This window comes from Strix aluco, chromosome 4, assembly GCF_031877795.1.
Source record: "Strix aluco isolate bStrAlu1 chromosome 4, bStrAlu1.hap1, whole genome shotgun sequence".
Taxonomy (NCBI): Eukaryota; Metazoa; Chordata; class Aves; order Strigiformes; family Strigidae; genus Strix; species Strix aluco.
In genome coordinates this window covers 23,018,080-23,040,050 of record NC_133934.1, presented here as the reverse complement: position 1 = coordinate 23,040,050, position 21,971 = coordinate 23,018,080, and the positions used below count along the sequence as shown (strand labels likewise).

Here is a 21,971-nt window from a genome sequence, read left to right as displayed (position 1 = left end):
CACAAAAATAGCTGTATGCTGTCCTGAGTGACAATAATCTTTGTTGAATGTCACTCTGCAGACAGGTAAAACTTCAGCTACATCAGCAGCTGAAGATGTAGCCAGTTACAAAGGCAATTTCATCTTTGCCATGCAAAATATAGGTTAAATATGCAAACTAGTATGTGATTTCATCCAGTAAAAGTGGAATAGCCTGTCAGAGAAAGTACACTGGCAAATGGGCAACCAGTTGAACATGTTATATTTTAATTTGCAGAGACAAAAATGACAAGCAATTTATTTACATAAAACTGTACAAAAGCAAATTAAATTATGTAAATATTTCATAAATAGAGGTGGACTAGCGCTTAATACATTTTGCCATGTTTAGCATAGTTGCGTGCATAGTGACTCATAATAAACAATGATAAATTTTTCTCTGCTTCACTATCAACATCCAAGTTGCAGAACAATAGTCAATGATTAATATTACAAACAGATCGTACCACACTGAATGCAAGTGCTTTAAAATTTAGGAAAAAGTTGTCTGAAAACATACCCCAGGTAGCTGGTGAATGTTGTCTTCTTCCTTGTGTTTATGCTCTTCAGTCAGTAATACAACTTAACTGATGGACTTTTATTTCTATTGCTATTTCATCTGTTTCATTCCTTAAGGAAACACTCTATATATGTACCAATGAAACAAAAGGAAAAGTATTTTGTTGTTCATGTTCCTTGCAAGTGGTGGTGATGTCTGGATTTATGGCAAGGTCTTTAACCATATTCTTTGTTTTCCTGCATGACAACTTCCTAGGGTAACCTTTCAGCCAATTGTTTCAATCCCATTTAAGTTCTTCCCCCACATAAAAATAATGTTTAACTTTTTTTCCTGAAACTCAGGCAGCAGGCCAGTCAGAAACCATATCGAATAAACATAGTGGATCTGAGATCCAGAATGAGCATTAGATTTTAGACCAAAGCTATTGAATTTTCTAATACATATAAAGTTACATATTAACGCATCAATCTATAAAGGTGCCCTAATGGTAAAATACATGCAAAGCTCATTTGAGTTTCCCATGGAAGGAAATAAAAGGATGATTTCTATACTGTACAACTGAAATGTGATGATGGCTAAAGCAATTAAAAAAATTAATCGTCAATTTTACTGGCAACATGAACTGGTGACACCTTGCTAAATAACTATAATATAGACTGATCATAGTTTTCCAGGCAGCAGAATTAAAAACAAATGAAAGCAATCCCAAACTCCACACAAATAGTAATAAAAATAATACTCGAGACCTACTTAAACCACAGCCTTGTATTAATAATGTTTAAGACTGGTCCATTAACTGAGTTTGGCAAAAGGCTTGTTTTTAAATATATTATTTATAATTTCTCAGAAAATAAACACAGGTAAATATACAGGTTCAAAAAAGTTGGGAATAGCCCCTTATCCCTCAGTGTCCAAACCCAACTACCACTTTACCATAATAATAGGTATAAAAGGCACAGTTGCATATTTTGCATTCACCCTAATTATTTTTTTATAGTTTTATTTGTTTATTTTTATACAAAAACACTCTATTTATGGAGTGGCACCAGATTTAACCTATTTCAAATAAAGAGGAAAAATACAAACACAAAATATATTTGTGTGTCATGCCAGGTCAGAAGAGTAATCAGCACATTAATAGTGGCTAGTTCCACTAGAATTATTGTGAATACTTACAGTAGATAGAATTTTTTAAAAAATCTTTCACACCCATTTTAGATCTAAGGAGATGCACACAAGTAAAGTATTTAATGACTGTCTTATGTGGTGCAAAAATTGGTGAGTGACTGCTGATCCTTTTAATCTGAAGGTCTTCTATGACCTGTATTATTAGCCTTGTAGAAAAAGGGTCTAAGAATATATGGAACCAAGCTACTAACTTTTTTTTTTTGGTGTGTGTAATATTAAATAAAATCTTATTAAAGGAAATTCTGTTGAACATTTGTCTTATGCAATCGTGTATTCTGTTGAAACGTGCAAGAAAAATGTGTATACATTACATAAGCATTTTTAGAAGCATTTTTAAACAGGTACTTACAGATTATACAAAGCAGTAACTGCTGTATGCAGTCTCATAACAAAGTACTAGTTTGCATCTCTCCATATTACTTAAATAATTAAACATAAAAATGTTCAATCATTATTAATCTTTGATTTTAATATTTTCTTTCTAAAATGTGCCCATTCATCATAACTGCTATACACTAATGTTACTTGAAGAAAGTAAACTCAAGAGAGGAGAACAAAATGGCCAATTATGGCACATCCCACTATATGAAGAAGTGATTTCAAAAGATAAATGTGATGAGTTTTATTGATTTACCAACCTCTACATTAGGCTGTTTAAGGTTATTTCTATGCAATTCTTCATAGCAAGAAACTACCCAAAGCTACATTGTGTCTACAGTATACTAAAGAGCCATCTAGCCATGCCTTAACGCCAGGTTAAACAGCCAGGGATTTGAATGCTTTCCTCCTCGAGCTGTCCTTGCTGTGTTGTTCGATTGTCGCTTTCATCTGAATGTCTGAGCTCAGTCTGTCATTATTACTACAGCATCAGCTACAAAGCAACTGGTTGAAGTTCTGCACGTTTTGTTGCTTTTATTGCACAAAAATCTGTTTAATTTCCTCTTCCTGTCAAGAAGCGTTCACCATGAGAATTGTTACAGCCCAGAGCTCTTGCATATCACAGTAGCTTGGACTCCTTTTGACTCATCTTGACCTGCTAGGTGAGTATCATACCACTGTTTATGACAGTGCCATTTTCTACCTAGCCTAAATGTTCTGAGTCTTGACATCATTTAGTATTGCACTTCTCTTGGTTTTAATGCACTTGTGTTTCAAGAAAACCTTCATTATATCTTTGACATAATTGAAGCAATTGGTAATCTGCAACACTGATGACAAAAGACTTAGCAATCATTCCTTGCACTCTGAAAAGAAGGTTTTGTATTTGACTTGTAATATTCTCTTGTCACTGCATCATCCGATTGTTCACCCTTTCCACCCTACCAAGCATTCTCACTAACACAGCCTTCTATCACTACTATTCACTTTTAATTTTGATCTTAAAATTTCCCTGGAACTGGCATATGCAGCATATCATATGCAGCATCTGCTGCAACATATCATGTCATTACAAAAAACCCCACATCAGTTCCTTTGGGCATTCAACTGAACCACACTGGAAAAAAAATTATGTCATCTGGGCTTGTGAAGTATGCTGCTGTGCAAAATGCAACTGAAGGTGTGTTGTGAGTACATGTGTGGTTTTGTGAATATATTGGTTTTCTAAGCCAAGCCCCGATACTTAGCAGTTCCCCTGATCCATTGTGTGATCTTTGGCCTTTTTGTTATTACGATCTTCCCAGCTAGATGTTAGTCTTGCCCAAAATAATGATTTCAACAGTTTATCATTACTATCCTATGGTATACGTGTTACTAATTGTGTTTACATTGCAGTAATCATTACAGAGAAAGAGAGAGAAGGAGAGAGACACAGCAAGAACACATTTGTTCTATGGATAAAACAGAACCAGAGTTCATGAATCATAGGAAAGTACGCCATGTTTTTGACTTCAGTCCCAGGCTGAATGTATCTCTGTTGCTTCCAGCCTCAGATGAGAGGTGAGAATATTAAAGCTGTGGTCTTCACAAAGTGCCTATTAATGATTATTCCTTTATATTTATCTCTATATCTGTATGGTTTCTGAAGGATTGTCCCTGGTGGGGATCAGCAATATTCAGATGATATGTTTTGAATACATTTTCCCTGACCTGTTATCCTCAACAAGCCAGATGACAATCAAACAAAATGAGTGGCTTAACTCATGCTTCTGCAGAGGGGAAACAACAGTGTGTTGTGTTCTTTTTAATCAAGCTCGTTACTATGGGAGGAATTTGCAACCGTAGATTTAGGAAAATAAAAATCAGTGAGGGGGAATTAGACATGCAAGTAACAACGTTTTCTACATTGTACAGTATAGTCAGGCAGACAGGATAATTAAATGCCTGCTATGGAGGCAGAAGTGGCAGGCAGATCTTTTGTCTCTTTGGTGGCCCCCTCTTTTTTGTTTCTTATTTTTTGTTAAAATTGTTTTGATTTTAAGACTTTTGCCCCTTTTCTTTCTTAGAATATGAAAGAACTTTCTTGCTGCTTTTTAACCTACAGGTAAACTTCTCTTCTAGTTAGAGTATTGACAGGAGATGGCTTGTATTCCCCTGTCTGTGTAAGGGGGATATCCTCTGGATTGCCTTCTTCATTTTTGCTGAAACTAGCCGCACTGAAGGTCTCATAGGATGAGGTCAACTTTTTGTTAAGGAGGTTTCTGTTGCGATCACCCATGAGGGAGGCTTCTCCATTGGCCAGCTTTTCCTGACTGCCCCGTTCATCAACAGGCATGAAAGTGGAGAGTTTTGGCTGGCTCTTCTGCTTTCTTTCAGGAGAAGTGCGAACTGGCATCCAGCAGGAGTCCGAGTGGCCATATTCATCACACTCTCGGGTACACTTCCCTGTCAGGGCTACATCTGGTAGAGGCCTTGAATCTGAAAGTAAAATAGAGTTGTCTTTACAAATGAATAATATTGCAATGACTTCCAGTGAAACCGAGAATCTTTAAATTCACAAAAGGTATTTTTAAAGGTCTTCATAAGAATGTTGCCAGAAATTAATCAGTAATAGTTTTTTTTTTACACTGTATGTGCCCATAGGCAACAAACATATCTGTACAGTTATCATCAACCCCAAGAACTGAAAAATGAGACTATTAAGCCACTTCCTGTGCTTGTAAATCAATCTCAAAAGCATTTGGCATTAGGTACTGAATGAATATTGATGTCTAAAAGAATCAAACAAGCACTTAATTCCATACTGTCAATTTTCTTGAAATTATTAAAAATACCTTTCCTTGAATTTTTTGTAAAGAATGCTTAGAATTTATGTAAAAGGAACCCGAGGCCCTGCACCCTGCAAATACTTATGAACATGCTTAAATGCCCTGTAAGCGAGCAGCTCTGTTATTGACAATGGGACTCAATTTGCACATCATGTAAACCTCTACTTGTATTTCTGACGATTGGGCAGTCATTGTTAGTACACAATATGTTACATGAATCGTACAACCAGTGATTAGTAGGAGCATACAAAAACCCTGCTATTGGTTATAAACTTAATCTAACATGTACGGATAAAGCAGTTCTGCATGTTGTGTGTGCATGTGGAGGGACAGGGAGAATGAGTGCTGCCTGAATAGATGCACTGTTTTAAATGTCACTTGTGTTAGAATGTGTCCTGTTCCAGATCACTGTGTCTAAGCTTTCTAGCTACTGTACTTGTAAGAGCTTTCACTGAAAACTAGCAAAGTTCAAGGGACTGCAGGATTGTCTCTTACCTGATAAAAACACAGGTAGTTTTTAAGATTTGTATTTTGATACTTGCATTACAACTGAATTAAAAAACTACCTCAACTGCTTTAAGCACTAGGTAAGATTCTGAAACTTTTATTCAGTTATACTGTACTTTATGGTCTACAAGAAATAACTGGAGCTGCCTACAAAGTAATAACATGATATTCAAACAATTAAAGTTGACAAGGAACATAAATCAACAAGTGAATTAGTTTTTCCAGTTTAGTTGATATGACTTTCATATGATATATTTGATGAAAATTTTAGGTTTCTTTTATAACAAATCAATTAGCTTGAAAAGGACCAAGGAGCTTCAACATGAAAACATAGTCAGGCACTTCATATGGGCTGTGGCAACTTTCTACCTTCCCACTATAACACCCAAATTCATGTGAACAGTAATTTTACCAGTAATAACTTATGCTTTATAAAATATCTTTCAAAGGCCTATTCAGCCTTCATTTTGTTATTTCTATTTTGTCTATTTTTTCTTTGATTTTGGCTGCCAGATGACCCTCTCAAACAGTGACAATTCCAACCGTGAAATATTTTTAAATTCATAAAGACCACTGCTGAGGTTAAAAAAAGAAAAAAAAGCAACCAAAAATCCTTCGCACCATCCAGAATAAAATGTTTTAATTTAAAATATTTACAATAGATGCTTGGAGAGCAAGCATATTTCATTTCAGCATCTGTGGATTTAATCCTGATAGAATTGCAAAAGCTCTTGAAAGTCAGATTTATGTTCATCCTGTCCTGATATTTTTCATGCATTTCAACATTCATTTAATTAGTAATTTCTTGCACTATTGTAAAGAATATGCATATTATTTATTATTAACACTTGTCAACATTTTTATAAAATCTACTATATGTATTCTGAATACAGTATAATCCATATTTCAATATGTCACTGATTTTAATGAGGAAAACAGCACTGATGTTTAGATAATGGAGTAACTCTGTAGCTGAGATGTGTAAGGCCTGGAGGAGGGAACTGAGTGTTGGGGGGCGTCCTGGTTTAGCCAGGATAGGGTTAAGTTTCCCCAGCAGTAAGGGGGGAGCTCTAGCCGGGTTATTCAGATACCATGCGGACTGACGTCACATCCTGGCGCCGAAGCGGGACAGTCGGTTACCGCGTGTACTGTGGGATTTGCTCTGTTCTCACTGCTGTATTGGTAGATATTTTACTCTGTTCATTGTTATTACTGTTATTGTTATTGCTGTTGTTTGCTGTGTTGCAGTTGCACTGTTGTATTAAACCTTTCCTTATCTCAGCCCGGGGCTTTGTATTTCACTCCCTTTGTGGGGGAGGGGCAGTGGCCACGTGGTCTCAGACCCCGGCAGGGGCTAAACCACCACAGGGGTTTTTTAAATTTTTTTTCCCCTTGTACTTTTTAAAGCTTTTGCACTTAGACTCAGCCATGATTCCGACATTTTTTCAATGAAGTATTCAAAGACTATAGACAGTTATCAGCTTATCAATTTTCAGGCGACTGTGTTCTGCAGATATAGACAAAAGATGGGGACTGTTCAGGAAAATTCTCTATTTGTCAGCTAAATCTAGTATTATTCTGGTGCTTCCTAAATGTAAGAAGCATAATTAACTGCTGAGCTGCACCTGACATGCTTTGATTTTTAAACAGACAAACCTTCTTCATATTTTTACAACAGGGCAAATTCCCTTCCCATCTAAATCTCCATAAACTCTTCAAACAGCACCTTATTTCCAGACAATGACCATTAAACATTATGCTTACTACCAGTATTTCAATTATTACTTTGGAAGAGCCTTAGCAAATGCTTATCAAGGCAATATGTCTGACCTTTATTTAAAACATAGGAATATGTTTTTATCGAAAAGGGATTTTTTGTTGTTGTGGTGGTTTGGGGTTTTTTTGGGGTTTTTTTTTGTTTGTTTGTTTTGGGTGTTTTTTGTTTGTTTGGTTGGTTGGTTTTGGTTTTTTGTTTTCCAGATTGAAACTGTAAATGTCTTATTATACTGATGGTTTCTTTTTAGTGCAAACAAATCTTGAGCCAGCATTACTTGGGTTGATAAAAATCCTTCCCTCACTAGTGGTCCTTGAATCACGCACTTGAAAATTCAACATTTTGCATTGTAGTGCATCCATTATTCACTTCTGGACAAATATTAGAGTTCTTTATTGCAAAGCATGAGGACTTGTTGTACAATTCAGCCTTATGGTGCTGTTTTATGAAGCAACAACCTCTAAGCCAGTATGTGGCTGACTCGCTCTGTTGGGTTATGTGATCAACTTTATCTTCACACCCACAAAAGAGATCAGAGACAGTAGCAGGATAATACTAACCCAGATAATACCCTGACAGGCTACTCCCAAGCCCATCACAGAGGCCATCGGCCCATCAAAAGTCCATCTTCCCAGGCCCAGAGGAGCACAGGTGTGTATAGTGACAGATAGGAACTCAAATCAAGAACTCAGGAGGAACAACCACCTTGTCCATCCCCTCCCAGGGCTATGCCTAGCAGAGCCATCAGCCCCATTGTCCAGGCATGAAACTCATCACCATGAGTCCTTGGCAGCTGCTCTGCAAATCATTTTTCTTCCTAAGAGAGGGATTGCTGCCTAGGTATGTAGGACACATTATGGAATATGGGGGAAAAGCAGTCTGGGATGACACAGGACTTATTATGCAATGTTTAGGGGAGAACCTAAAGCAAGGGCAAGGGAGAGTTTTTGATGATTTGGGTAAGAACAAGAATGGGAATACAGGGAGATAGTGGGATAAAGTGTCAGTCATGTGTAAATAGTTTGCTGGCTAATAAGTTTGTCTGGTTGTACTCTGTGCCCGATCAGAACCATCTGTCCTTTATATTAAATTCCTTTCTAACTCCTGGGTATGGGCTGTCTATTATGTGTGCATATACATGTATACATATGTGCATGTCCACTTTCACTAGTGGACTTCCATCCTGTCCAGCCAAAGAGGGAAGCAGAATGAGGCCACTGGTGCCGTCTGCATTCCTGTGAGTGGTCTGAGTGTGATCTTTGTGGTCAATTGTGTATATATTTGGTGCATGTGTGTGCTCTGTGTGTGTGCTCTGTGTGTGTGCCTACTGGGAATACATCTTCATCTTTGCTACTGGTTGGACCTAGGTACATGAAGAAGCAGCAGCAGCCTCGCCTCCCTCAGGCTGTCAGAGCCAGTGTGACATATTTCCCTCTAAAACACCCTTCAGTTAATATTTGGCACATAAGGTTAAGGTAGCCTTCTACTCCATTGCTTTCTTGCATATGTTCTAAGAGCTTGAATCAGTACAGCATTGAAGCACACATTTAATCTAACATGTTTTGAAACCTGTTGCATTTTAACTGCTCTTCTGTTTAAAAGATGGACATAACGTCAACATTTGGTGGGGCAGGAAGCAATGCAGGGAAGGAGGGAACATTTTGTGTGTGTGTTATATTAGAAGATCGTTAAAACATCCAGTGCTGTCAGGACTAAACTCTTACCAGTACCTAAACTAGTCAATTAAGGAAAACTTGTGTATTTTCTATACACTGCAGTAGATAACAGAGTTTTAACCTTCATTTTGAATAAAGTGACACACCACTTTAGCTACAAAGTGAAATAATACAACTGTATTTTTGCTAATTCCCTGAACAGATTGACCCTCTTTTGCAGAGTAGTAGTTTTATGCTTCTCTTTTTAAATTATCTAGCCCATGGAGTTGTGAAAAATTTCTGAATTTGAAAACAAACAAAAAATTACTCTTGTCCTCTAGCACAATGTACATCCAAACGTATCTGTGTCTAAGTGACATGCTTTTTAAAGTACTTCTCAGTTTAGAAGTTAAACACTAGCAGCAACCACACTGCTAGCTGACAAGCCTAATGGAATATGACACAGCAAAGAATTTGTCAGCACAATTGGTAAATCATCAAGGAAGGGTACAAAAGATTTCTACCACAGTTACATACCTGGAAATTGACTCAAATAGGTGTTTAAAATCCTTGTTATTTACAAACAAATTTTATCACAATGTTAATTAGTGAGAAAGTAAATCTGGAGGGATGATATTTCTTGTCATACAGAAATTTGTAGATTTAGGGTTAGATTTTAACTGTTTATATGCAGACTATTCAGATTTAAGCTTTATTTGCATAAAATTATCTTCAAAGTTACAATGGAAGATGGCATTTAAATTATTTTCAAACATATCCTCTTATGGTGTCTCTAGATCAGAACTATGTATTTCTTGGCTATTTACAAAACCATTGTAAACACACTCCCTAGAATGCAGATACTTACCAAGTTTATAGGTATACATGTAGATGGAGATTTCAAAAGTGAATATTTATAAAGCAGATTTCACTTGCAACTGCTTAGACTTAAGCTTAAAAAAAAATGGAGAACACTAATTTACAGGATCTCATAATTTACTTTCTCATTGTACCTGATATAAGCTTCCACCAATTTCCAAAGTTAGCTGATAACTATAATTTTTTAAAAAAATTAACTTTTATCATTAAGCCAACAGATCTTTAAACATTTATGGCTAATTTCTGCAATGGTGATAGCTTATGTTTTCCATAAAACTTTGCATGCAAATGAATTGAGTTATTTATATCTGTGCTCATGTTTCTGCTGATTGTAGCTGACTCTTGCTTTAGGGCTGGAAGGATTGCTTGTTACCAAAAAAGGAAGGCACCTACCATGGCAGTGTGGAGAGGGGAAATATGATGTTCTATATCCAGTTTAAAGCCAAAAAATTAACAACGAAAATATTCCAACCAAGCAATTTTCCATTATTTTCTCTTCCCATTCCTTATCAAAGGTCAACATATTTCACAAAGTACAGAGAAAGTATTATGAACATAGTAGTCAACAAGTACATGTTACAAGCTATGTGCTTTTTTTACACACACATTGCAGAAATACAATTAAGGATACATACTCACTCTAGCTCTGCTCTGCACATTTTTTAACAACCAGTTTTCTATTTTATACAAACCCAGCATTTGGAGAAAGATGCAAGGAGCTTTCCATTTTCTCATCTTTTGCAAACTACACACAAAGCCTGTGATAACAACAGACTCTAGATGTACTTAAGTAGTTAAAAGCTCTGTTCCACTTGTCCCTGGAGATGGAAAACCCTCTGCAGCAATACTGACATGCTATCTAGATAAATAACTTGAACGTTCCCAGAACATTCCCAGAAAGAACTCTGTGCCCAGGAAGCATTCTTAGCTGTAGACCTTTTATTAGAGGAGTACATGACCACCGTAGCCATACAGTACAGTACTACAGCAGTACTTCTGTAACCGTGCAGATTGGTCCATGGGATCTGAGGACTCACTAGCAGATGCGTTCTAAATAGTATCTATGACTAATCAATGACTACATGCAGTTTTTGCTGCCTTTCTCCATTGATGGGCCTATAACATCCCTGCATGGTTCCAGTTACTGAGAACCTGTAAAGAATGCCTGGGCAGTAGTTCCAGGCTGTTGTGAGAAAAGAAAAAAGAATAGGAACTGTCATACAGTAATGATAGAGACTGTGGTTTAGATGAGCCACTTTTCATCCCACTTTTTATTGCACTCTGTACACAAATACACTATATTCAGAGGACCATCCAAAATTCACAGAATCACAGAATCATTCAGGTTGGAAAAGACCCTTGGGATCATCGAGTCCAACCATCAGCCCTACTCTACAAAGTTCTCCCCTACACCATATCCCCCAACATCTCATCTAAAAGACCCTTAAACACATCCAGGGATGGTGACTCCACCACCTCCCTGGGCAGCCTAATTCAAGTGAAACATCAGTAAGACTGTAATTAAACAGGAGTCCATTTACATAGCTTTTATATTAAATGGTTGTCTGTTTTATGAGCTGTGTGATTGGAGACACGATAGAGTTCTTAAAGCATAACAAGTATTAAATACATGATCATAGAACAATAATGCAGAAAACAGCCGAGAGGGTGCTTATTGTAGAAAATCACTGTTTAAGGTGTGGGGGGGAAGCTAAGCTATAGTGATACACAGCTACAGTAGTACTGTCTTTGAAATTCCTGCCTCGTAATTGCAGTAATTCAGGAACTGCTCCCTAGTTAGTGCTGTGGCATATTCTGACATGCCAAGACTATTAAAATACTTAAACATGTTTGAAGGCATCAGCACTTTCTTTCTCTGCACCTTAGGCTAAATACAGTTAAACAGCAATTGAACATATCTCAAGAAGCATTTAGTGCCCCAGGGCTTGGACTGCTGTCATTCTGAATGTGGCATTATCAGTTACTGCAGAGATAGTGCATGCCATCTCTAAAACAGTCCTACTGAATAAAGTCAAACACAAATCCACTGTTTGAGATATGCCAACTGCACTGAAGTAATGAATACATTAATTGCTTTTGGACTTAGAATAATTTCATGTATATCATGCCCAATTCTGAAATTCTTTTCAGTGCTTAAGAAAATATTTCAGAGTACAGAAAGGCTTACATGTACATTGATTGAATGATTAATACTGTGAGAGGAGGTATGACAGAAGGATATAAAATAATGAATTCTGAACCTTTTTATTCTTTTGTTATGCAAGGAAAACGGAACACAGAATGAAAGTGAGAATTTTCAATACTTTACTTGAAAAACAGTAAAATAAAAGTATCCCTTAAATAATTCTTAAGAACAGCAAGACTGACTTCTGTAACACGTCAAAAGTCCAAGTACTTAGCTGGTTTCAAGAGAAACCAGAGTGGAATTGTCAAAGCAAACGTGAGATACTATATAGTCCTCTCCCAATAAAACTAATAAAACTAAAACAAACGAACAAAGCAATACCATAAGAAAACAGAAACAGGTAGCTGATTCTGTAACATCTGAAAAAAGCTCACGTTAGATGATTGAAAGCAAGTTAGCCAGAAGATAAGGCAACTGAGGGAGAAAATAGCACTTTTCATGTACCTAAAAGGCAAGAGTGCACCTAAACCAAAAGTGGGAACAATCTAGTTTGCATGTCCATAGTGGAAAGGACCAAAAGTAATGGCTTGATTGCAACAATGATAAATCAGGTTAGAAACTAGAAAAAAACTTTGAGGCCAAAGGTAGTGATGAAAGGTTATAGAGTCTTCACCACTGGGAGGGTTTTATGAATGTCTAGAAAATCTCCTCCCAAGGGTAATATAAACGTGGCTAATTCTACCTTGGGAAAGCAAGGATGCACTAAATGACCTCTACAGGTTCCCTTCAGCTCTGCAATTCTGTTAATATAAGTACTAACATTTATGTACTTTGGCCTCAATCCAATCCTTAACTGCTTCTGGGTTAAGATTCTTGACTTGTTCAGTAACAAATCAACCTTAGAATTTGGGCTTATGTTCAGCTAAAAGTCCATTTTAGAATGACATCCTCCTTAAAATTTCATGTTAATAGAATTACAAACAAAAAACCAAAATGCTCAGACCATTTAAGACAGGTGTTAATCAAAGGAATACATAAACAAAAAAGACAGTAATGCTATAAAAAAACCCACTCTCAGGTTCCAACATGATAACCTAACATTTGTAAAATTTTCTTTTCTGAGTCCCAACACATCCATTCCATTTTACAGTTTAATCAAAAAGGTAAAGATTGAATACTGCTTCCACCTGTAGTGGTGCAAAACAAATATCATGCCTCTGAAGTCCATTAAACTTGAAACTGGTATAAGAGAGACTCTGTAAAGAATAAAATTTCAACAGTGTTTACTTCTTATATGAAATTTTGGTTTTGTTGTTTACCTTACATAATAACTGCCTCTGCTTTATGGAGGAACAGCATCAAATAAGATAAAGAATGTATAAGATTTTGATGTATTTCCTTTGTTTAATTAATCAAACCATACCAGACTATATAGTTTTTTAACATGACTCAGACAGGTAACCAAAGAAATATTACCGAAGCAATAAAATTCCTGGCTTAGATTCCATAGTTATTTCTATCACAATTGCCTCCAGCAGGTTAAGGTACAATATTCTTTATCTGTTCCTCTAATTATAGAATAACTCCATAAAAAACTTTCCTACCTAAAAAATCATTGTACCAGCTCTTGTAGCATTGCATCTTTGATCTTCACGGAATCATCAGTATTTCAAAATTGACTTAAAGATTGTTTATATATAAAACAGACCTATGGCTTTTTTTTTTTACACCAAAAAACTAGTACTCTTCCAGGCCCAAATCATACTAATCAGTTAGTTGTCAGTGGGGAAACACAATATAGGTTGCATACAAATTTATGTGTAAGTGAAATAAAATTCTACAGACATAATTCTAGACAAATATTAATTTTAAACCCTGATTACATTATAATATAAAAGGAAGCACATTAGAAACATACAGTTTTCTCTTGTTTAAGTTGTAGTTATCCTGTAGTTCAGACTTTATTTCATTTCATTCACAAGACCAATCTCATATATATATAATGAGGACTAAAAAGTATCAGTTTATGTGATACCAGTGGCAAGTACTGTACAAAATACACCACGCTGGGCTTAAATTCCCTATATTTTAATTTTCTAGATTTGCATGTAATTGCTACAAGACTCCTTGTAATCCTGTTAAATCCTTTGATAGCCTGATTTACTTTTATCACTGAAATGGCAACATATCCTTCAGAAAAGTAGGACTTACTATGGCTTCCTGAAGTAGCATAGACATTAAGATGTAGGAAACATTTAAGCTGTCTAATTGTTCTGCCAATCTGATGCTAAAGTATTAATCTGTCACTGTGTCAAATTACATACCTTTATTTTTTTTTCAGTAAAACGTGTCAGTGCTTAACAAACTCAGAGTTGAAACAATTCGTGGAGCAATTAGAATGTCAGCTCTCCTAAAGATTACTTAAGAAAATTCTGAATCAGGGCTCAAAAGTCAACATAATTTCCTTGATACTCATGTCAAAGTGATGGGGCTGCAGGAGCTCTAAGGGAACAGGGTAGCTAACAGCCATTATTGGCTCATCTCAGCTGTATACTGTGCCTCCCCTTTATTTTATTTCTTGGTTATAAGGATTTAATAATGTATTTTCTTAATCAGGAATGGACACCAGGTAGTAAACCAGTGCTCTTGCCACAGAAGAGAAAAACAAGGTTATAGGATTTCCCCTCATCTCCCATTTATGCCTATATTTCATTCAAAAGACAACTTCTTTTTGGAGATACTCCAAGTAATGTTTTCTAGGCAATATTAATGAATGCATTGTTTCCATTTAGAAATCAAAAGCACAATCCCAAAAGACATTCAGTGTCATTAGATCTCATGGATATCTTACATGTATCTCAGAGGATATCCAGAATCGATAATGAAAGTTGAACATATAGAAAAAATCAGTGACTTAACAGAGTTGCAAGTTCATTTTTAATATTTGTTGAAGTGATATAAAAATGCACTAGATATGACTAACATTTATGTTCAAAGGGTGGCTGATTAAAAAGGCACAACCACCCCTCCAGGCATGGCTGCTTAATTGTTTATCACAAGTAATGGGGCGGGGGGAACAACAAACAAACAGCAAAACTGAACCATTTGTGACTATGGACAAGAGCTCAAACTAAAATAAAGTCCTGGTTGAATGATTCTGTGTTTAAGAACTGGTTTTAAGGGAGAATACTGATTTTCTTTCATATCTTTCAGTGAGTTACTTTTTCCTTACAGAATCCTTCTGCCACATGAGATAGTAACTTGAACTGATTATCTTGATAGAACCACTGCATCCTGAAAATGAAATGCTTCATACAGTTCTATTTCATGCAGCAACATATTGATGGATTCTGGATCTTATTTCATTCCCACATATACAGAAAAAATATTATATAATAACATATATTAAATAGTAGTACTGCTTTCATAAAAAGGGAATTACTCATGTTCCCAAGAGGTTTTCTGTGTGACTCATGTAATGTTTATTTTGTTACAAGTCATAGACCTTCAAAGGTTAAACTTGAACAGTAACGGTAAAATGTGCTGAAACTGTACTAATTTATATTATGTTATTTTCAAATGGAGGGAAGAAAGTTCTCCATGCTCTGCATGCAAACGAACATTTAAATAACGTAGAGCTCAGCATGAAGCAGAAACAAATAACTTGTGACTACTTGTCTTTTTAGTAGCTGTCAAGAGGAAGTTGTAAGAAGAAATATAGCAGTCATGTGAAGGATCCATTTAACCTTTTATGTCACATAAAGGGAACCTTATCCCACACAATAGAAAATAATACTCATCTGTTCATGTCATACATGTTTCTCTCACAAGTACACATATAAGTTTGTAGTTTTACTTATTTAATCCTACTAGCAAGCTCTGGGATACAGAACCAAATTTAATTCTATTCAGTGAATTGAAAAGTACAAAGAGTGCATTTTCATTCCTTTAGCAGAAGATCTACATGACACAAGACCTAAATGAATTTTAAAAGCAGAAATAAAAAACATTTTAAGATTATTGTATGAATACACGTTTTTCCTGTTTGTGTAAGTATACTCCAGAAGGAATGGGCTAAATTTTATAAAATATAGTACTCATCTTCATTAATCATGAAGCATAACAGAAGTATAAAATCATAAAACTCAGGTATAAATGGTAATACTTCCACCTGTCACAGGGAAAGGAAATGATTTACTGATTAACTAGTTACAGACTCTTGTCATTTATTCCATGTCAGTTGCATGAGCCATAGTGTCACCCTGGTCTTAGATCAACTATTTTGCAACCCTCAACTTTTCCGAAGAAGAGATAAAATCTACCCCAGAATTAATCCACCTAAGTTTGCACTTTTGTTATAAGTGCTGGTACATTCTCATTGAGATGATGCAGGGGAGGGAGAGTGTTTGGGTTGTTATTGTTTTTATAGTAAGTATGTGGAAAAGTCTTCACACCTCAAAAAATGTAGGGACAAATACAAGACAAATACAGAAAGATAATTAATCTCTCAGTGTGGTTTTTGTCCTGCTCAAAGGGATTTTTTCATTAATTTTTTTATTGATTTTTCAGCTCTGTGTGCAGATTACAGCTAGTGAATTAATTACAAACATCAGCTCAGAATGGTTACATACTTATGACAGATTCATCTGGGTTACAGTCCATTAATAATTAAGTATTAACCACAGCCCTAATTCCCCTTGTGCATGTACAGTAGATAGACCGTAATCATACACATGAATCAGAGGGATGTTATACTAAAAGAGATTAGAGTATCACTGTTTATCTCACTGTAGAATTGAAAAGTATAATTTTTTTTTTTTTATACTAGTGGAAGGTAGAGAAGAAGGTTCAATAGTTTCAATGAAACAAAACAGAGAAGTCAAAAAAATCAAGTTTTACTTGCAAAGTCTAAGCCTGTCAGAAATAGTCTCAATCCTTCTTGTGGGAGGAGGAATCTAATGGATCCTGTAGTTATATCATAGCTTTTTGATCCCTGCCCTTGACCATAAGCATCCTACAGTGTTTCATTCACTTAACAGTTATAGGAGGTAAAGAAGTAGAATTTTACTTTACAAATAGAACTGTGTCTTGATAAAATTTAAAGGCAAGATTAGATTTGAAAAAGGATGTCTAACCATATTAGTCATGATCTCTCTCTCATCCCTGAGATGAAGGTTTTTGCTTGCTTCACCAGCTACCAGGTAACATTTCTTCAGATTTCCTAAGCCACTTACTTGAGTAGACAGTTGAGCATATCCCTTTAAAGATTTCTTGAGGTATTCCTCCAAAATATGTGAAATATTTCCTAACTCCAAAGTAAAAAATGGAATGATTTTTGTCAGAAGTGACTCCAGTGGAAGTACTCTTTAATGAATCCATTCTTTTGGTTTAAGATTGTTTAATATTGCAATTTATCCGCTCTTTTGTTTTACAGCACAACATTAAAATTAGTCAGTATGCTTTTGTTTAGCTTGGTTGCCGAAGTGTATAACCACATCCATAAAATTTTAAACCTCAGAAAATACTCCATTGTTCCTCAGTTTGTGACGTTTCTAGACTTCTTAAGTGCAGTACACATACTTTTGACTACTGCTTCATAGCCAACATCTACTTTTTCAAGAATGAATCAGATAATCTCCATCTTGTTTCACTCATTTAAATATCAAGAAGTTTCTTACATTATTAGCTTATGCTTTCACTCAGACGCCAGTAAAACTGACAAAAGATTTGAAACTGGACAATGTTAAGCTTGCTCCACTTGCAATGCATGGCTAAATTCTTGACAAGAGTTAGGAAAAAACCCTAATTATATCTGCTAGGATAGCACAAAACTCAGTTAAGTAAAATAGTAAGGTAAATATTAAGTAAAACAGGAAGGTTAAACACTTTTTTTTTTTTTTTGGCAAGAGTACATATACTGAAGAAAATGAAGCTATTAGTGTATTAAATGTATTGACTACAGTATAGGAAAATAAAATAATCCTCTTTATTCCCAGTGTAAATTCACAGAGTCATTTCTGCTAACCTACCCAATATCAGTTGCAGTGGTCATAATCACTTAGCAGCTGCCGGTTTGTTTTGAAAATCTGAACAAGACACAGAAAACTAGTGCTTAAAGGGTCAAATATAGGAGTTGGGTGGCATAAAGAAGTAAAAGATGAAAACAAGTTTACAAGACCAAACCAGACAGAAAAATACAAAATCTACAGCTTTCATCTGACTTGAAAGACAATTATTATTAAGCAAGAAGGAGTAATTTGGTATTTTGGCAGTTATTATTTTAGACAGGTTTTCAATAAACTGTTAATTTCCTTTTAGAAAATGGTCATTGCCTACTATTGCCCTCACAATGTATCATGGATAGATCGTATGGTACATACTTCCAGGACATTCAGAATGTGGTTTCCCAAATGAAAAATATTCAGTAGAAAATTGTTCTCTGCACAGTGTTTTAGTCTCTGGCTCCTTTCTGAGATCATAATAGAGATGCCAGTTGGGATTGTGGTTCTTGTGAATATAAAGCATTGTGCACTGGAGTATAACTAATTTATTCAAATAGTAGATTCACTCTAGGATGGTACAATTGGTTTCTACTTGGGTCAACTTTGAAGGTGCAACTCAAGGCAAAATATTGTGTGCACAATTATCATTCACCTGAGACACCATAGTCAGGGGATAGAATTATTCCAGGAGAATAATTCAAAGAGAATGGCACATATACCAGAGCTAAATGAAGTCCTACAAGAAACTGGGCATCACACTTGGATATTTCATGGTCCTTGTATAGGAGTGAGCAGCAAAGAGCTGATGAGCGTATTTCATACCCCTTTGTAAACAGCACCTCTGATAGTGATCCATTAAATTAGGCCTACACTAAGCATAGCAGATAAACTCAGTCCACAGTGGTAGACACCCGTGATTAATTCATGAAACTGATACTTCAAGTTAATTAATTTAATTGTACTGGTAAAGTATGGCCATATATAGATATATTCTATTTCTAATCAGAGATGAGTGTCTGGCTAGATAAAGTTGAAAATCATGTTTACTTTTGAGTGATACAGATGGAAAGTAAATGAAAGAATTGACATGTTGTCAAAACATTTTGACAAAAAATACTTATCAGCATTAAAATTAACATTGATTTTATTCTGCTCTTTGTGTGAAGGTATTTTGAAAATCTTATTAGACTATTTATGTATACTAGCAAATCTCTTTCCCACCAGATATGTGAAAACTTGCTAAATATGTAGCAGTGCAATAAACAGCTAAACAAACTCTCAGTACATGCTTTACCCTATCACAGACATGAATTGCAATTGCATATATCTTGAGTGTTGTTAAACTTAATTTATGCTGCTGCAGAAGTATTTTACGGGGTTTTCTCTGTTTCTATTTACTGATGCTTTTAGTCACTGAAACTAAGGACGTACAGAAAGATCAAAATTGACAGCAAAACTGAATCAGGGCTTCTCATGCCAATGAAATAATGAAAACCAGCACTGTTCTTACAGCAAGAATAATGAATATAAATAGACAAAAGGCTCTGAACAGCTACTGGGAGAAAGAGAATAAGGCATCCATTTCAAGAAAAAATCTTTTCCTGCCATCACAGATAGCTTTGTGAACGGGATAAATTAGGATGCCCTTTAAAAAATTTTCATGCTTCAAGAAATGTCTGTGAGAGACAGGTTTCCCTTATTTTCCTTTAAGGGATCAGACTTAATTTTACTTGTATTTTCTACACCTTTATTTCTCATGTCAACCATTCCCAGATAAAATCTGTTATCTCATCTTTGACATAGGTCAGTACTTAATATGAATGCTTTCCCTCCCTGGATTTATTGTCACAAACACACATATCCCTGTTTCCCTACAAAGAACAGTAGCAGGGTGCAAGTACCATTGGAATAATTTACAATGGATAATAAAGATTTGCCCAAGTCTTCTATGTGTTGCAAAACTAAATCCATAAGTAAATGTGTAACTGCATCAAAGTAATTTACAAGAATAGCTGTGTATGGACACTACATCCAAAGAAAGATTAAAGAAGCAAGTTTCTTTCCTTTCCTTTTATGACTGATAGCATGTACTAAACCCACAAGTTTAAAAGTCATTGGAGAGATGCAGCATCAATTAAATTCCAAGAGATTATAAGATCTTTGTCTGTCACTAGGTGATTCTATGGACTTCATGTATTTTACACCACCAGCTTTTTGAAACTCGGTAGAGAAATATCCTGCCTCTAGTTGAAACTATTTGAAAATATTTATATCTTCTTCTGGAATAACAAAATAGCAATCTGTTACAGTACTTATTAATCTCATCATGCTATAAGAGAACAATTCTTCTTGTTAATTTATAACATTTTTATTCATAGGGATGTTTTAATCTGAATTAAGATTTACAGAAGTAACTTGGCAAATTTCAAGAGGTAAAACTGATGGAAGAAACAGGAGATCGGGAATAAAATTTCCTTGCTAATGTCACAAAAAGCAAGTATCATTTAACTTCTCTGTTGTTAGATTCTCTTATTTATTATACGTCAGTATATGAAAATTTGTCTAGCTGCAGGCATTTTTTATTCTACAAAACAAAGCTTATACAGCTTTCTATAATATTCTATATTTTGAAAACTCCCTTAGGAATTTTTGAGACCTCAGCTACACAAACTTAGCCAGAGGACTAAGCAATGGCTCTAATTATGTCTGGGAGAATTTCTCACTGGTTCAGTTTTACCTAATTTGTCTTTCAGGGCAAGGTAATATACACCTAAGGCATAGCTTTCACAAGATGCACTACATCATTAGCACATAACATTTAGAAGTCCAGTCAATCCAACTTAATTTAAATTTCTAAAAAGCACAAATATTTTGCGTATTCAGAACCTGACGTCATACTGCTTTGACATCCTTTGAATCTGATATTTCAGCCATCAATGAGAACTGCAAATTCAAAGTAATCAACTAAAGCTAGTGGCATGCCACAAATCTGAAATAAATGTAGTGTGATCCCTATCTGTTCCAAAGATAGCAACTGACAATTTCAGTTGAACAGAAAGGAAAGATTAGGTCTCTTGAGATGTATGGGTTTTGCTTGTTAACTGTTATAAAGCAGATGAAGATTTATGCAACTTTAAACTCTTTGTTAAGACATTGACACCAATAACATATCCAAATCATAGATAATTTCTGTGTCCAGAAAGATAACAGATCTTCTTCAAACAGGTACAGTAAAGACAGTACCGAAATTTTTACTGTATGTGACTGCATCTCTACTATGTTACAAGGACAGAGATGGTAAAATACTATGATAGAAAGTACAATTTAAAGATTTGCTTGTTTCTAGTCTGTCATATAAATACTGTATAATGTATTTTTTCAGCTCAAAAGTGTAAAGCTGCTCAGCAAAGCTGCTCAGCTGCACTGTGTGTGTTTTTCTGACTGATGAGCTTTAGGTCAAGTGGAACTCTTTAGAGGAAAAGGAAGATTGCTCCTTTCTTAAGATCAACTCTACATGCTTAGCTGAGAAGCTCAGAGGGGGACCTGTGCCCCTGCCTCCAATAGTCTAAATTTATAGGTGATGGAAATGGACTTGGAGGAGACTGTAGAGTTTATTACATATAAGAAGCCACTGAAGGTTGCTTGAATAAATAGTCTGTAAGGAAAAGATGTCAAAGAGGAGTAGTAAGATGCATTGTCAGACCTTTACATTCTGTCTCACTCAGAAGTTCTTTGTTTTCATTATTAAAAAAAAATAAAATCTTCAGCTTAATACTCAGTGATCTGATAAAATAAGGCTTTGGAGAATAGGATGCTTCTGGCATCTCTTGGTGTGTTACCTTACATTGCAAGACTGAACCAAGCAGTCCACCAAACAAAAACATAAACAAAGGAACATTAGGAAATCAACAAGTACTAATTTATAAAGAGATCACATAAAAAATGAAGCTGAAGCTACCTATGGAGCCATACCAGCTTTGCTTTACCTAAGGTTACACCCCTAAAAGTTCACTAACCTATAAACTTAGTCTGATGAAACAAAATAAATTCTGGCCTTATTCACAAAACTTTTGTTC

The 21,971-nt window shown here is 35.5% G+C and overlaps 1 protein-coding gene across 3 annotated transcripts in view; it reads right to left on the bottom strand.

Annotated features, from left to right (window-relative positions):
- Window positions 1-224: 224 nt before the first annotated feature.
- PCDH7 (protocadherin 7) overlaps window positions 225-21,971 on the bottom strand; it is a 304,135-nt gene continuing 282,388 nt past the window's right edge. For all 3 annotated transcript variants that reach the window (XM_074822305.1, XM_074822306.1, XM_074822307.1), the window contains exon 3: window positions 225-4,582. In XM_074822305.1, coding sequence (XP_074678406.1) covers window positions 4,203-4,582 — 380 coding nt within the window. In that variant the 3' untranslated portion in view covers window positions 225-4,202. The remainder of the gene's footprint in view (window positions 4,583-21,971) is intronic.